Below are 17,028 nucleotides of genomic sequence, written 5' to 3'. Positions count from 1 at the left end.
CCTTTTATTAACCCCATTATATGGCCAAGAAAAACAAACACAGAGAGATTAAGTAATATGTCCACTTCCCAAGTAGTATCAGAGCCTTCAGCCTGGATCTTTTCACCCATCCCCTGCCTGTTTTTCTAGGTCCATTTCATATACATTCTCAGAAAAGTGTCAGTTCTTGAGGACTAAGACTTAAATTTTTGTCTTTCTTTCTCCAGTCCCTGGCACAATGACTGCCTCATAATAGGTGCTTAATAAATGGTCGCTGAATTAGATTGGGGCTGGGTATTCGGCTGGGAGGGTGAGCCTCAGCTGCTATCAACTCTAGAGAGTTTTTTTCACTGGGATCATTCTGTCAGGCTGCTGCAGGGGTCAAATTTCAAATGTTTCATGCAGATTTTTCACAATACAAACACACCAGCACATATGCAATGACGAATTCATAAAATAATGATCCTTGACCAGATTTTCACAGTTCTAGCACAGGCAGCATATTTAGAGACAGGGTCCAAGTTGTTCCTCTGGTACATATTGACTATGTCATTCTGTGCAGACCATTTAACTTTTCAGTGCTCCAGGAACATTCTCAGATTATAAATTGCAGAGGTGTTAACCTGCCCTGGTAGGAGGAGTTTCTTCTTTTGGGAATTCCCTATACCGATTCTTATTGGATCCTAGGTCCAATTCCTATCTGGTGTGCTAGTGACATGATAACACATACCTGTACATATCCATAGTCATTCTCTCTCTCTCTGTCTGTCTCTGTCTCTGTCTCTGTCTCTGTCTCTGTCTCTCTCTCTCTCTCTCTCTCTCTCTCTCTCTCTCTCTCCTCTGTCTCTCTCTCTCTCTCTCTCTCTCTCTCTCTCTCTCTCTCTCTCTCTCTGTCTCTGTCTCTGTCTCTCTCTGTCTCTCTCTCTGTCTCTGTCTCTCTCTCTGTCTCTCTCTCTCTGTCTCCATCTCTCTGTCTCTGTCTCTCTTCTCTGTCTCTGTTCTGTCTCTCTCTCCTCTCTGTCTCTCTGTCTCTGTCTCTCTCTCTGTCTCTGTCTCTGTCTCTCTCTCTCTGTCTCTCTCTTTCTCTCTCTCTCTCTCTGTCTCTCTCTTTCTCTCCTCTCTGTCCTCTGTCTCTCTCTCTCTGTCTCTCTCTTTCTCTCTCTCTCTGTCTCTGTTCTGTCTCTCTCTCTCTGTCTCTCTGTCTCTGTCTCCTCTCTCTGTCTCTCTCTGTCTCTGTCTCTCTCTCTCTCTCTGTCTCTCTCTCTGTGTCTCTCTCTTTCTTCTCTGTCTCTGTTTCTCTGTCTCTGTCTCTCTGTCCCTCTGTCTCTCTCTCTCTCGTCTCTCCTCTTCTCCTCTCTCTCTCTCTGTCTCTGCTTCTGTCTCTCTCTCTCTGTCTCTGTCTCTCTCTGTCTCTGCTCTCTCTCTCTCCTCCTCTCTCCTCTCTTTCTCTCTCCTCTCTGTCTCTGTCTCTGTCTCTCTCTCTGTCTCTGTCTCTCTCTCTGTCTCTCTCTTTCTCTATCTCTCTGTCTCTGTTCTGTCTCTCTCTCTCTGTCTCTGTCTGTCTGTCTCTGTCTCTGTCTCTCTCTGTCTCTGTCTCTCTCTCTCTCTGTCTTTCTCTTTCTCTATCTCTCTGTCTCTGTTCTGTCTCTCTCTCTCTGTCTGTCTGGTCTGTCTGTCTCTGTCTCTGTCTCTGTCTCTGTCTCTCTCTCTCTGTCTCTCTCTCTCTGTCTCTCTCTCTCTCTCGTCTCTGTCTCTCTCTCTCTCTCTGTCTCTCTCTCTCTCTCTCTCTCTCTCTCTCTCTCTCTCTCTCTCTCTCTCTCTCTCTCTCTCTCTCTCTCTCTCTCTGTCTCTCCTCTCTGTCTCTCCCTCTGTCTGTCTGTCTCTCTCTGTCCCTACTTGACTTTTCCAAGCTCTTTCCACACTGGGCAGCATTCATTCAGATTGTTTTCTGAGGCAGAAGGCCGGGTCTTTTAATGAAGGGGCTTTCTGAAAACACCCATGAAAGGGCCCTTCTGTGTGCAATGGGGCCTCCATGGCCTGAATTGGGAAAAAGAGCCTCCTCCCCCAACCTTGGTCTATCCATTTGATGCTCAACCTGGACAAAAATGCTCCCAGAACTCTCGCCCCTTTGAATCCCTGGGGCCCTTTTAGGTGTTGCCGTTTGCATGAGTTGACCCAAACAATAGTCCATTCGGATAGGGAAAGCTAGAGTGATTTGGTGTCACATACACGAAGTGATTTCAATAGTCCCAGGGCCTCAGAAATAGGAGGACCCAGCCGCCCCCATCCCTCATGCTGGCACAGAGATGACCCTGGCTAAGAGAAGTCTCTTCCAGTGAACCCCAAGCTCTCAAGCACCCTGCCAAGGCTTCAAATACAGGCCCAGTGACAGATTGTGGCTGTTGTTAAAAGACAAACTTCAATAATTATTATTTTTGTAAAGCCCACATTATGTGATGTTGGACAAATCAGTTCTGGACCTCAGTTTTCTCATCTGTAGAATAAGTGGGTTAGATCATATGGTCTAGGTCTCTTTCCATGTCAAGATCTAGGATCCTATTATTTATTTATTCATTACTTTCCTTTCAATCTCACCAGTATTTATTAAATGCCTACTATGGACCAGATATGATGATGCTAACTTGTGGGGATGTATGGTAAAACTGAAAAAGTTCCTAACTTCAGTGAGATTACATTGAACTGTTGTGATTCAGAAAGTACTTCACCTATCTTATCTCCTTTGATCTTTACAATAACTCTGTGAGGGGGCTGGTGACGCCCATTTTACAGATGAGGAAATGGAGATAAAGTCACCAACCTTATTCTGTCTCTCATCTCCCTTCATCTGGACTATTAGGATATTTTGCCTGCCTCTTATCTCTCCCCTCTCCAACACATCCTCCATTCAGCTGTCAATAATCTTCCTAAACTACATACCCTGCCCCTCCTCAAACATCTGCAGTGGCTATTTCTTATTCTTAGGATAAAATACAAGCACCTGAGCCTGGATCTTGAGGTCTTCCTCACTCTGTTTTCTACCTATCTTTACAATCTTATTTAATATTATTCCCCTTGTTGTATTCTATGTCACAATCAAACTAGATTATCAGGACATACTGGATGATTTGTAGCTATTGTTCTGACTTTGATATTTAATTTAATTAATTTATTTATTTTTCTCAATAGTATTTTATTTTTCCAAATACATATAAGGATACAGTTCAACACTAATTTAAAAAAAAAAAAAAACTTTGTGTTCCAAACTTTTCTCTGCCCTTCCCTCATCCCCCCTGGAGATAATAGATTAAATATATAATGCCCTTTTAAACATATTTCATATTTGTCATGTTGTAAAAGAAAAAAATCACAGTAAAAAGAAAAATAGCCACAAGAATGAAAGAAACAAACAAAAAGGTGAAAATACTTAAACTTTGATCTACATTCAGTTTCCATAGTTCTCTCTCTGGATGTGAATAGCATTTTCCACCCTAAGTTTATTGGAATTAACAGATGACAATTTCAAGATTGACTTTCATATTTTAATAATTTTTGTCCATAAGCTATACAGGTTTACTGGCACAAGTATTCATGGAAGCACACTAGTGAGGGATTATGAATTATAGTTTAGGAGTAAAATGTCCTGGACTACATTTTGAATCTAAAGGAATAGACTCAACCTGCAAGATGAGTGCAAATTAAGAGGATATCGCACAGGATCATTTCTAAGCACCCCAAAAACACAGTCTATAGAGGAATATCTACTAGACCTATACATATGGCCACCTTAGCTGTTTATGTGAGATAATGAGCATCTAATCAACGAAATAGCGTCAGAGGGTGGGATGGTCAAGAATATTCCAAGAAGCATGAGACAAGAGTCAAGACATGTGAGTTCTTGATTTAACTCTGCTCTAATTAATTTTGGATTAGATTCTACACCAAATCTCAATTTCCTAATCTGTTAAATAAGGGAGTTGTACCATTGTCATAGATTTTTAATCCAGAAAATACTTCGAAGATAATCTATTCAGATCCATTTTACAGATGAGAAATTGAGATCTAAAAAGCGAAACAAAGTCAACAAATATTTATTAATTCTTTTCTGCGTTCCAAACACTGTGCTAAGCTTTTGTTAAGTAGTCTCCCAGCTCTAAACTGAAAAGAGGGAGATATGATTCATTGTCATTTTGCTGATGCCATAATTAGGCACCAAATTGACTAAAATACTAATACCCTTTAATGTCTACAGCAACTCTTATCAATCATTTCTTGTCATAAGGCAGGTAAATGGCACAGTGAATAAAGAGTTGGACTTGGAGTTAGGAAGAGCTGAGTGCAAAACCTGCCTCTATCATTTACTAGCTGTGTAGTCACACCAGTGACTGGGCAAGTTGTTTAACCTGTTTTCTCAATTTCCTCACTATAAAATGAAAATATTAATAACATCTCCCTTCAAGGATTTTTGTGAAAATAAAAGAGATAATATTTTAAAAGTGTAAACCTTAAAGCATTATATAAATAAATAGCATTTAAGGCATTATATAAATCTTAACCATTATTTACAATATACTATTGTAAATAGGTTGTATTGATGGAAAGAGAACCATACTGACAAAATCACAGAGTGTTGAAGTTAGTACCTACTTATCAGGGTTATTGCAAAACTCAAATGATATAATGAACATGAAATGCAGGATCCAAGGTTCCCCTTATCCAGGACTCTGTGTCATATGAGCCAGATTAAGTCCTGGGCAATGATTCAAAAGTTCAACATGTCTCTGGCCCCTTGTCCCTGCTCAAAGTTTACTCCTAAGAAATTTCCAAAGCTTCTTGTGTCTACATTTCCACAAATGTTGACAGCAAGAACCTCCATCTCTCATTGAAACACACAAGATAACAAATGGACATGCGTGTAGGACAACCTTTATTTTTACAAACCACCAAGACTGCAAAGATCAAAAAGATTCACTGAAAGCCAATAAATAAATAGGGAAAGCTCATGAGGTGCTCACAATACTTCAGCTGAATTTGGTGAAAACATGGATTCTTTCTCAGATTAGTGTTATTGTGTGACCTCGACTTCCTCTGAAAGGCAAACACCCACATTGGGACTGTTGAACAAGCAATCCTCTTCCATTCTTGTCCAAGCAGATTGTAACAAAAAGGTACACTAAATAAAGGTGGCTCAGTGGGTAGGTCATTGAACCTTTCAGGAAGATCTGAGTTCAGATATGATCATTTCCAATTGTGTGACATGGGGCAGTCACTTAACTTCCGTCATCTCAGTCTTTCATCTGTAAAATGGAATGATAATAGTATTTATCTCCTGAGGTTGTTGTACAGATCCATATTGTTTAAATAATCTTACAAAACAGCAGGAATCTTTTTCCCATTGGTACCCTTCTCCAGCCTACCTCCCAACTTATGATTTGAACCTTTATTGCTTTTTCTCTGGGGAAAAGAAGGAAGAAAAGAGGGAAGGAAGGAAGGAAGGAAGGAAGGAAGGAAGGAAGGAAGGAAGGAAGGAAGGAAGGGAGGGAGGGAGGAGAGGAAGGAGGAGGAAGGAAGGAAGGAAGGGAGGAAGGAAGGAAGGAAGGGAGGAAGAAGAAAGGAAAGAAAGAAAGAAAGAAAGAAAGAAAGAAAGAAAGAAAGAAAGAAAGAAAGAAAGAAAGAAAGAAAGAAAGAAAGAAAGAAAGAAAGAAAGAAAGGAAGAAAGAAAGAAAGGAAGAAAGAAAGAAGAAAGAAAGAAAGAAAGAAAGAAAGAAGAAAGAAAGAAAGAAAGAAGAAAGAAAGAAAGAAAGAAAGAAAGAAAGAAAGAAAGAAAGAAAGAAAGAAAGAAAGAAAGAAAGAAAGAAAGAAAGAAAGGAGGGAGGGAGGGAGGGAGGGAGGAAGGGAGGATGGGAGGAGGAAGGGAGGGAGGGAGGGAGGGAGGAAGGAAGGAAGGAAGGAAGAACAATCATAACAATCTTGGGATGCAGGTGCTTTATTATCCTTAATATACAGTTGAAGAAACTGACACAAAAAGAGGTTAAGTGACTTTCCCAGGGTCACACAGTTAATAAAGTATATAAGAGCAGATTTGAAGTCATGTCTTCTTGACTCCAGGACTATTTCTCTGACAGGCAGATTGCTTCCATCCCTGCACTGCACACCTTATAAGACAACTCCAGACTGATCCTGCTTAAAAGATCTTGCAATTCTGTCTAGAAAGATAGATTCCAGGAGTCTATTTCCTGGAAAATCTCCTTTCCCCACCAGAAATTGGGGCTCTGATGGACTATTCAGAAAATCCCCTCTTGAGGCTGGTGGGTAAAAATACATCTGTTTTTTGCCACGTGCTTTTATAGAAATTACCTTTGTTGGGATCACTTCTATCTTCTTTTTTACTTCTGATTTTTACTACTTGTGGGATTTTGAACCAGTTGTATAACCTTTCCCAGCTTCAGTTTCCTTATCTGTAAGATGAAGTGTTTGCATTACATGGCTTTTGGCATCCCTCTAGATTTAGGATCCTATGAGCCTCAGAAAGGAAAAATGACTTGCCCACAGTAATAAAGGCAGTAAATATATCCTGTTTCCCCTTTATTTCTTCCCCCCCCTTTTCTTTGGCCACATGCCATCACACACCTTATTCCTGACTCATTCCTTGCAGTTTTGACACTTTCATTGGCTGCCTTCTTTCTCCCCAGTAACAGCTAACAAATCTGCTCTCACACAAAGGCTCTGCTATAAGCCATTTACGCCTTAGTATGAATTTTGGTTCACGTGCAAGCTAACCTCCTCCATCCCCTTTATCATTTAAAGATGATATATAATTGGGATCATCGAATCTCAAAGTGGAAAGGCCACTGAAGTTCAGGTTTGTACTGCCCAGCAATAGGACAAAGGAGGCTGACCAGTCTTTTAAGGCTCTGACCATCATGGAACCCAGGGGTTTTTCTGAGCTCTTTAGAGCTGACTCTTAGAATCTGTTCATGCAAGAATAAATACTCATTTATCAGGTTAAGGGTCTGGCAGCTTGCCCATGAGCCCACCCAGATGCTTACAGTAAACACATCAAATTTAAAAAAAACACCAGAGATGCATGTGTCTATGCATGTGTGTTATGATATATTTTAAGTTAATGTGTTTTTCTTTTGAAATGTTAAATTTATTTTGTGGCACATAAAAAATTTCATTCTGTTAAAAAAAAAACACCTTACACATGTATATGTGTATGTGTGTGTGTGTGTGTGTGTGTAGATTTGAAGATATAGAAAATACACACACACACAATTTACCAACAAAAGTATACACCATGTTTTTTTTTTTAAATTATTAAAGCTTTTTATTTACAAAACATATGCATGGGTAATTTTTCCAACATTGATCCTTGCATAATCTTTTGTTCCAATTTTTCCCCTCCTTCTCCCCCCCTCCCAAACTGGCAGGTAGTCCAATACATGTTAAGTATAATGAAATACATGTTAGATCCAATATATGTATACATATTTATACAGTTATCTTGCTGCACAAGAAAAATCAGATCAAGAAGGAAGGAAAAAAAACTGAGAAAGAAAACAAAATGCAAGCAAATAACGAGAGAGTGAGAATGCTATGTTGTATACATCACGTTTTAAAATTGCTGTTCATAAGATCTGGATCCTTCAGGGTCATATCTAGTCGGCGCCTCTCATTTTGCAAATGAATTAACTGAGTTTTAGAGCAAGTCGGAAGCTTGCCAAAAGTTTCTCTCAATAGTCAGGCCCTGGAAAAATCAAAATTCAGTCTCAGCCACCATATTTCCATCTGTAAAATGGAAGGATTTTTTTTTTTTTAGTGGGGGATGGGATCAGGCCTCTGAGCACCCTTTCTCCCAAGAGTCAGGCCCTGGAAAAATCAAAATTTCAATTTCAGCCACCATCTCCCCATCTATAAAATTGGAATTTTTTTTTTTTTTTCATTTCGGTTGGGATCAGACCTCTGTTCCAAGAGTTAGGTTCCTGGAAAAATCAAAATTCCATTCTCAGCCACCACATCCCCATCTGTAACGTTGAAGGATTTTTTTTTTTTTTTTTTGCATGGGGGATGGGATCAGACCTCTGTAGCACCCTTTCTCCCAAGAGTCAGGCCCTGGAAAAATCAAAATTCAGTCTCAGCCACCATATTTCCATCTGTAAAATGGAAGGATTTTTTTTTTTTTTAGTGGGGGATGGGATCAGGCCTCTGAGCACCCTTTCTCCCAAGAGTCAGGCCCTGGAAAAATCAAAATTTCAATTTCAGCCACCATCTCCCCATCTATAAAATTGGAATTTTTTTTTTTTTTTTCATTTCGGTTGGGATCAGACCTCTGTTCCAAGAGTTAGGTTCCTGGAAAAATCAAAATTCCATTCTCAGCCACCACATCCCCATCTGTAACGTTGAAGGATTTTTTTTTTTTTTTTTGCATGGGGGATGGGATCAGACCTCTGTAGCACCCTTTCTCCCAAGAGTCAGGCCCTGGAAAAATCAAAATTTCAGTCTCAGCCACCATCTCCCCATCTATAAAATCGACAGATTTGTTGGCGTTGGGATGGGCTCAGACCTGAGATATTGCTTCTACTGAACTTTAGCCTTAAAAGGGGGAGAGGGAGAGACTTACTGAAAAGCAAGCCCTCCCCCTAACCCCCACCCCCTCCCTGACCCCCCTGGACAAAAATCCACCCCCGCCCTCCTCGCTCTAAGGGCCCGAGGCTCCCCGGAGCCCCACGCCGTGCAGCTGCGGCCCTGTAACTTTAAACCTGCTCTGAGCTCATAGCTTTCCACACTGGCCAAACAGACGAGGGGGCGGTCCTAGTGTTCCTCCCTCCCGGCGACCACCTTATGCACAGCCGCTCCCTCCCCCGCTAAAAAGGCTGCGGCGGCTGGCTGAGTGAACTTTTCTTAGGGAGTTTGGTCCCCGCAGCGAGCTGCCTGCGCTCTGGCTCTGTGGGAGGCAGGGACCCACCCAGCAGGGGAATCCTCAGGGGCTGGACGCTCCCCGACTGCCCCCTCCCCGGCTCCTTCCCTCCCCGCTCAGCTGGAGCCCGGACCCGTGTGGACCTCAGAAAGAAAGCATCCCCCCGTCCCAGGATGTGGCAGTTTCAGATCTTGCTGCTCGTTTTAGGGAGCTCGCCCTTCTGGGTGAGCGCACAAGGTAAGGCTCGGCTTTACCATGGAGAGGGGGTTGTTTGTGCCCACTGTTTACAGATGGGGGAGGGAATGTTTAAGGGCTAATACTTTAGAGGAAGAAGATGGGCTTTATCTTTGTACTGAATATTATAGAGGAAGAAGAGCTTGGGGTCAGGGAGGAACCCAAGGGAAAATTAATAGAATCGTAGAAAGACCGGCTAGAAGAAGAGACAGCTGGGAGTGGTGAGGGGATGGGCGGGAGGGCAGCCTTCTGGGAGCATCGCTTCAGGAGCTTTTTATGGGACCTCTTCTGGATGAACAAAACGGCTTGGAATCTGATAGTAAGACCGAAAGTCTCCCCATTGGACCAGGCAGCCAAGCTCTCCGGGGAGGCAGAGCTTGGAAGATTAATAGTGATGGGAGTGGAGGGCGGGGGGTGAGATTTGAGCCAGATTTCATTCTGGATCCAGAGGTACCTGACACTGGGCTCATTCCTTCTCTGTGGGACAGGCTATTTACCCGCTCCAAGTCCACGAATTTGAAGTCAGAGGCCCCAAGTTCAAATCTCACCAAGGCTATTTATGTATGACCTGTACAATCATGAGTGGATCACTTCATTTCTCTGGGCCTCAGTCTTCTGTAAAATGGATGAGTTTGTGAGATGGAATGGGCTACGAGATCTTTCTAGCTCCAAGTCTGTGATTCCGGCATCTTCTTGGGGCCTTCCAGATTTCTCACTATATCTAAAATAGTCTGTGGCGCTAGTTTTGGGATTGTGACAAAAATATTATTATTATTATCATTAATTTATTATTATTAGAGGTAACTCCTCTTGAGTGTGGGGCCTTTGTGGGGCAAAGAGATATATAGAAAATCCAGGGGTTGTGTCTACACTGGCAGAGAATTGAGGTAATTATCCAATAATTAAGGTTGAAAAGTGATTTCAGGGGGAAGTTGTTCTGGGTTGCTGTGGGACTTCGTTTTATCTTCAGCGACTGAATAATCATATAATTGCTCAACTGCTTTGCAGTTCTTAGAAGCAGTCAGCTGATGATGGCTGTATGGGTGACTGTGTGGGGATGTATGTCTGTGGAGGGGAGAATGAGGACCTGGATATAGGGCCAGAAAAGCCACTCTCTCAAATTTAGCCCCTTCATTTCTCTGACTCAGTTTCCTCGTTTGTTAATTGATTATCCAGTGTCTACAAGAGCCATTTTTTACTTCTAGAAGTAGGAAATGTTCTTGAACAGAAGAAATGACAGTTCAGTCAGTCATTCCCAAAGGATTTTTAAAGTACCAGTTATATGCCAGGCATCCTACGAAGCCCTGGAGATAAGAAAAAAAAAAAGACAAAAAGAAGCCCCTGTTTTCAAGAACTATATCCAGGGAGAGTTTTACCTGAGTCTTCTCTCCACATCTTTTTTCCCCTGTGGCAATTGGAGCTAAGTGACTTGCTCAGGGTCACCTAGTTATGTAAATTTCTGAGGCTGGCTCCAGAGCTGGTGCGCTATCCACTGAGCCACTTAGCTGTTACTCTTCAGCTCTTGAGATCATGATGTGTTTGCCTTTCTGTCCCCTTCATTCCTTTGCTTTAATACCCAGCATTTTAAATAAGCTTCACAAATGATTTATAAAAGTCTATTTTGGTCACCTTTTTCTCCTAATTTCATCAAGGGTACCCTAGGAATGGTCCTGAGGCAATAACATTAGCAGTTCCAGGTTGATATAGCATTTTATGTAAACTATATATCATGTGACCCCCAACATAACCCTTTAAGGCAGGTGTTATTATTGTACCCATTTTACAGAGGGGGAAACTGAGGCACAGAGACATGAAATGATTCACCCATAGAGCTAGCATTTGAACTCAGAGTTCTTCCTGTCCCAAGCTCAGCATACCTTCCATTGTCACCCACCAAATTGCTCTACTACGATTATTATTTTATGTTTAAAGCTTTGTGGACCATGGAGCAGGTGAATAAAATGATTGTTTTTTTATAATTAAATAAAAATATTCAGAGACCAGGAGCTGTTCTGTGAGAGAACCAGATATTACTATAGGATCTGAGTTCAAATTTCAGCAGTGCTACTTGATTCCTGGGTAACTTTAGACAAATCCCTTTGCTTCTCTGAGCCTTAGTTACCGTATCTGAAAAAATGAAGAGGATGACTTCAAAGGTTTCTAAGATGCCACCTGACTTTGGTTCTGCTGGGGTGCAGGTTCAAAGGGCAATGCCCCAGTGGGCAGCTACATGTCCCAGTGGATAAAGCACTGTAGTCAGAAAAAAAAATCTGACTTCAAATGTGGCTTCAGACAATTTTATTTTAGCTGTGTGATCCTGGATAAGTCACTTAACCTTTGCCTCAGTTTCTTCAACTGTAAAATAATAATAATAATAGTACCCAACAAGCATTGTCATGAGGATTGAATGAGATAATATTTGTAAAGGTCTCAGCACAGTGTCTGGCACATAGTAGGTGCTATATAAATGCTTTTTCTGCATTGCTCCTCCCACCCCCTTCATAAAGCACGTATATACAGATCTCATTTAATCCTCACAACAAATAGATATTATAGATTAGTTTCTTCTGTATTGCTGATGAAGTAAAAGAGGCTCATGGTCTTGTACCGTGTACTCATGATCATGAGTCATACATCAAGTAAATATCAGAAACCAGGTCTCCCTTTGTCTGAGCCCAGCACTTAAATGTTTGTTGCTCTTATTACCTTTTGAAGAGCCTAAGAAGTCACTTGCCTCATATTCATTCCATAAAGCTCGTTCCTCTTATTTAGCAGATAAGGAAACTGAGATTTGGTAGAAGGGAGTGACCTGTGAGTGTCAGAGGCAGAATTTGAATCCAGTACTTCTGTACCCCAAATCTAGTCCTTTATCCATTTCATAAAGCTTATTCCACTTATTTAACAGATAAGGCAACTGAGATTTGGTAGAAGGGAGTGACCTGCGAGTGTCAGAGGCAGAATTTGAATCCAGTGCTTCTGAACCCCAAATCTAATCTTTTAGCCATTCCACAATTTAACAGATGAGGCAACTGAGACTTGGCAGGAGGGAGTGACCTGCCTAAGGTCACAGGGCTGGTGGGGTAGAGCTGGGCTCCAGTGTGGGCCTCCTGACCACCCCTTAGCCCCCAAGGCCCAGCTGCTCTGCAGAGAGACAGGAAGCTCATTCATCCACTTTTATAAGACACACAGAACACTAGAGGCAGTCAGTCCCCCTCCTGGACAGGCTGGGTGGGCAGGCGTGGGGGATGACCCGGTCTTGCCTTCCCCTCGCTAATTCCAGGCGAGGACAAAAATACCCCGGCTTCAGAAAATTACACCCAGCACCCGGCACCGCGCTCAGTTCAAAGAGCGTGTGTCTGACCAGCTTGGTTTAGAGGTGCCACGTGACCGGCTCTGGAACCACTATTTTTAGGGGCCCTTGTTTCCCCCGGAACACATACCATTCTCTATTTCAATTATATCTCCTTTTGGGAGGCAAAATGTGCAAATTAAGCTGTTTGGCGCTTCCTAGACGAGGGACGTGTGGGTGGCACCCAAATTAACTGGCATTCGAGGCTCCTCTGAGGAAAGGGAGGGAGACATCCTTTGTTGTTCACCAGGCGAAGAGCTGGCTGTAATCATGGGAGACCAGGGAGTAGATGGCAAAACTGCAATTCAAAGGTGGTGTTCAGTCTGGGCTTCTTATAAACAACTCCTCCTCCTCCTTCTCAACCAGCAGCTCTTAGCTGCTAAAGAAAGACATAGGAGGAGGCTACAAGAATGTTTGGGTCTGCTCAGCTGCTGGGATGGGGGACAGGGGATTGTTCTGGGAGGATGCAGGAGCCACCTGAATAGGGGGGAGCAGCTCTACTGGACAAAACTAGGATTGGAGGGGAACGATAACGCTGACTGTGAAGCTCATTAAACTTCTGCTGTATCCTTACCCACTCTAGTGCAACCTCCTGTCCAGTTTTATCATTCAGGGACCTTGTGTGGCCACATTGTGTGAGGGCAGATTCAGAAAAATCCAAAAAAACGGATTATTGCCAAGTCTGCTGTTTTTCTTCCAATCACTGGAGCCCCACCCTGACCCTGAACTGGAGGTCCCAGGAGGGCTGCGGGGCTCTGGAGTAGGTTTATTTCAGCAGATTCTGCAGTTCCTTCTTTGCAGAGAATGCACATGTGTTTTCTGGTATCTGTCCACTCAGAATTAATCATCACTGTGAATCTATTTTCCTGTGATTCCCCCTCCAATCCACAGCCAGATCCTGCCAATAGCTTATCCACCCTGGTCCTCGAGCTCCTTCTGTGAGCCCCTGGCTCCAAGTACATCCTAGCAGATGTGGTCGATGTGAAGGAAGAAATGAGCCAGGCCTTCCTCTCTCAGGACTCATGGTCTTCCTTGGGTCTCAGAAGCCAAATCTCTCATCCAAATGGGATGTTCCACAAAGTTGGGGAGAGGGGAAAATAAAATAGGGGAAAAGGTTCTAAAGTACACAGGAGCTAAGTCTGGGAATCTCTCATCCAAATGGGATGTTCCACAAAATTGGGGAGAGGGGAAAATGAAATAGGGAAAAAGGTTCTAAAGTACACAGGAGCTAAGTCTGGGAATCTCTCATTCAAATGGGATGTTCCACAAAATTGGGGAGAGGGGAAAATGAAATAGGGAAAAAGGTTCTAAAGTACACAGGAGCTAAGTCTGGGAATCTCTCATCCAAATGGGATGTTCTACAAAATTGGAGGGGGGAAAATGAAATAGGGAAAAAGGTTCTAAAGTACACAGGAGCTAAGTCTGGGAATATCAATATTGCTTAAGTCCCTAGTGAACAGAGAGGAGCCAATTTATTTGATTCCTCCTTCTTTTTTCATTATGTAATATTCTCAATAACTAGCATTTATATAGTATTTTAAAGTTGTAAAACCCTTCAAATGTATTATCTCAACCCATTTTCCCAACAACCCTGGAAGTGCGTGCTATGATTTCCCCATTTACAGATGAGGAAATGAGACAGGAAACTGTGAATGTAATTTGCTCCAGGATCAGACAGTCAATAAGCATCTGAGGCTGGATTTGAACTTGACTTCAGGTCTAATGCTGTATCTACTATAGTTGGCAGTCATGTCCAACTCTTCATGAGCCTATTTGGGGATTTCCTGGCAAAGATACTGGAGTGATTTGCCATCTCCTTCTCCAGCTCATTTTACAGAAGAGGAAACTGAGACAAAGGGGAAGTCACACAGCTAGTAAGGGCCTGAGATCAGATTTGAACTTGGGAAGATGAGTCTTTTTGACTGCAAGCTTGGTCCTCTATCCACTGCACTACCTAGCTGCTCAATACATCACATACCTGCCTCAACTTTCCCTAGAGCAGAAAGGATGTGAGGAATATATGACCTCATCAGTAGTTTCTATTTCAGTGCCTCCCATGGACTCAGAAAAGTGATGTTAAAATGGGAAAGGAGCTCTGATTCTTCATTTTTTTTGCAAGCCAATTGGGATTAAGTGACTTGTCCAGAGACACGCAGCTCCTAAGTGTTAAGTGTCTGGGACTGTATTTAAACTCAGTCCTGGAGTCAGTCAGGACCAGTGCTCTATCCACTGTGCAGATTTTCCTTCAGATTCTTCTTAATTCCACTAACATTTTTCTCTTTTTCTAAATAGTACTTTTTTTTCAAGTACATATAAAGAGTTTTCAACATTCATTTTTATAAGATTCTGAATTCCAAATTTTTCTTCCTTTCTCCTTCCCCAACTCCTCCCCAAGATGGCAAACACTCTGATGTAGGTTATAGGGATACAATCATATAAAACATATTTCCACATTAGTCATATTTTCACAAACATCAGATCTTTACAACTCTTTGTGATAGGGACTGTGGTTATCATGTCCATTTAACAGATGAGATTCAGAAAGGCTAAAGTGGTTTGCCCAGTACAACAAATATATGTCAGAGACAAGATTTGAACCTAAGTACTCTTGATTCAGGAGTCTCCACCTTTAGCTTAGCTCTGAAAAAGACTCCACTTTAAGCCCTGGGTCTTTAAACACGGAGAGATTTCAGGTAGTACCCCTGAATTTGAATGAGAAGGGAAAGATATCTTTATTTGCAGTAGCCACTAACTGAAATTTCACATTTCCGTCAATTATAAATTAAAAAAAATCCCAGTCTGAGAAGGGGTCTACTAGCTTCCCTATAATTGCCGTGGTCAAGACCCTGTACTCTAAGCAAACTCAGTGGATAAAATTCAGATTTCTGCACATGATAGCTGAAAGGAGAGAGGATGGGCGGATTGTAGAAATGATGACTTAAAGCTAGATGGTGTCTTTAAGGTGATCTAGCCCATCTGCTTCATTTTACAGATGAGGAAACTGAGGTGCATAAAGGGATAGAGCTAAATCTAGATCACATAGTAAGTATAAGAGTCAGGATTTGAACCCAGACTTGACTTAAAAGACAGTGTTGTCTTTTCCCTGTGTGATGCTAGTTAGTAAGTATGTGTGTAGGTGATGTATGATGTATCTGTATGGGTATATGCACACACAGTATGATATGTATATATGTATACATGCATATGTGTATCTTGATTTTATATATATGTGTGTGTGTGTGTGTGTGTGTGTGTGTGTAGTACGGTCATGAAAAGTCAGACATCACTGAAAAATCACTGAGTGTAGTGTAGGCGTCAAGAAGACCAAAGTTCAAACATTCATTGACTGTCTGACCAAGGCAAAAATTTAACATCCATCTGCGTCAGTTTATTTTATTTATTTATTTTTTTTCTGAGGCAATGGAGGATAAGTGACCTGCCCAGGGTCACACAGCTAGGAAAGTGTCTGAGATCAGATTTGAACTCGGGTCCTCCTGACTTCAGGGCTGGTGCTCTGTCCACTGCGCCACCAAGCTGCCCCTCCTTGGTTTCATTTTTATCCTCAGGAACTATAGCCTCTTATACACAGTAGGTGCTTAACAACTACTTTTTAAATTAGGTTTCATCTGACTGTTATGAGGGCATATCTAATTGGGTAAACTGAGGTTCTCTTGTAATCTCCCTGCCCTTGTTTGCTATCCTCTTACCAAGAGTGGACTGGACTTGACATTCCACTGGTTTATTTGAGAATATTTCTCATATTTGTGCACTCCAGCTCCTGCGTGTTGGATGCCAGGTTCTAACTCATTGTGGGGGAGGGACCGCTCAGGGAAGGGTAGAGAGATGTTCAATAAACTTAGCAGCTGGCGCCCAGCCTCCCTCCTGGCCTCCACCCATCTCCAGTATATACTTGACAATCTGTAAATGATTGCTTCATCAGGGTTCTCCTAGTGAGCCGTGTCTATTCCCATGATATCCCCATGACTTCTCAAGAATTCCAACAGTTTACAACAGTTTATAGGATCTCAGATCAGGGGGTGGAAGGGACCTCAGAAGCCATCTGATCCAAGTGCCGCATTTGAAAGATGGGGAAAACCTCATTCCAAATCCAATGACTTTACCACTGTTCTACTGTCTCAGTTCTGTTTGAAGTAGACAAGATATTTATAGTCGTTCCACTGGTCACAGGACCTCATGCCTTTAAATATTTCCAAAATCCTAAAGTTGGTGTTTAGTCATTTTTTTTGTCATATCCTTTTCTTCATGATCCCATTTGGGGTTTTCTTGGCAAAGGTACTAGGGTGTTGAGGGATTTGCCATTTCTTTCTCCAACTCATTTGACATATGAGGAAACTGAGGCAGACAGGATTAAGTAACTTGCCTAGGGTCACACGATCAATAAGTATGCAAGGCTGGATTTGAACTCAGATATTTCTGACTCCAGGTCAGATGCTCTCTCTACTGTACCAGCTGCTCTGAAATCCTAAAAACATGTGTCCAATTTTATCCTTATCATAATAACTAGGGGAAACTTGGCACAATAGACCAA

General features: G+C 42.1%; 1 protein-coding gene across 2 annotated transcripts in view; it reads left to right on the top strand.

Annotated features, from left to right (window-relative positions):
• The first annotated feature begins 8,665 nt into the window (after window positions 1–8,665).
• The window catches only part of PDPN (podoplanin), a 42,102-nt gene continuing 33,739 nt past the window's right edge, over window positions 8,666–17,028 (top strand). Inside the window, exon 1 of one of the 2 annotated variants that reach the window (XM_074306223.1) lies at window positions 8,666–9,133. In XM_074306223.1, coding sequence (XP_074162324.1) covers window positions 9,070–9,133 — 64 coding nt within the window. In that variant the 5' untranslated portion in view covers window positions 8,666–9,069. The remainder of the gene's footprint in view (window positions 9,134–17,028) is intronic. The other variant, XM_074306224.1, reaches the window with a different exon arrangement.

The sequence above is a fragment of the Sminthopsis crassicaudata genome, chromosome 3 (assembly GCF_048593235.1).
Source record: "Sminthopsis crassicaudata isolate SCR6 chromosome 3, ASM4859323v1, whole genome shotgun sequence".
NCBI lineage: Eukaryota > Metazoa > Chordata > Mammalia > Dasyuromorphia > Dasyuridae > Sminthopsis > Sminthopsis crassicaudata.
This window is presented reverse-complemented; position numbering and strand designations above follow the sequence as displayed.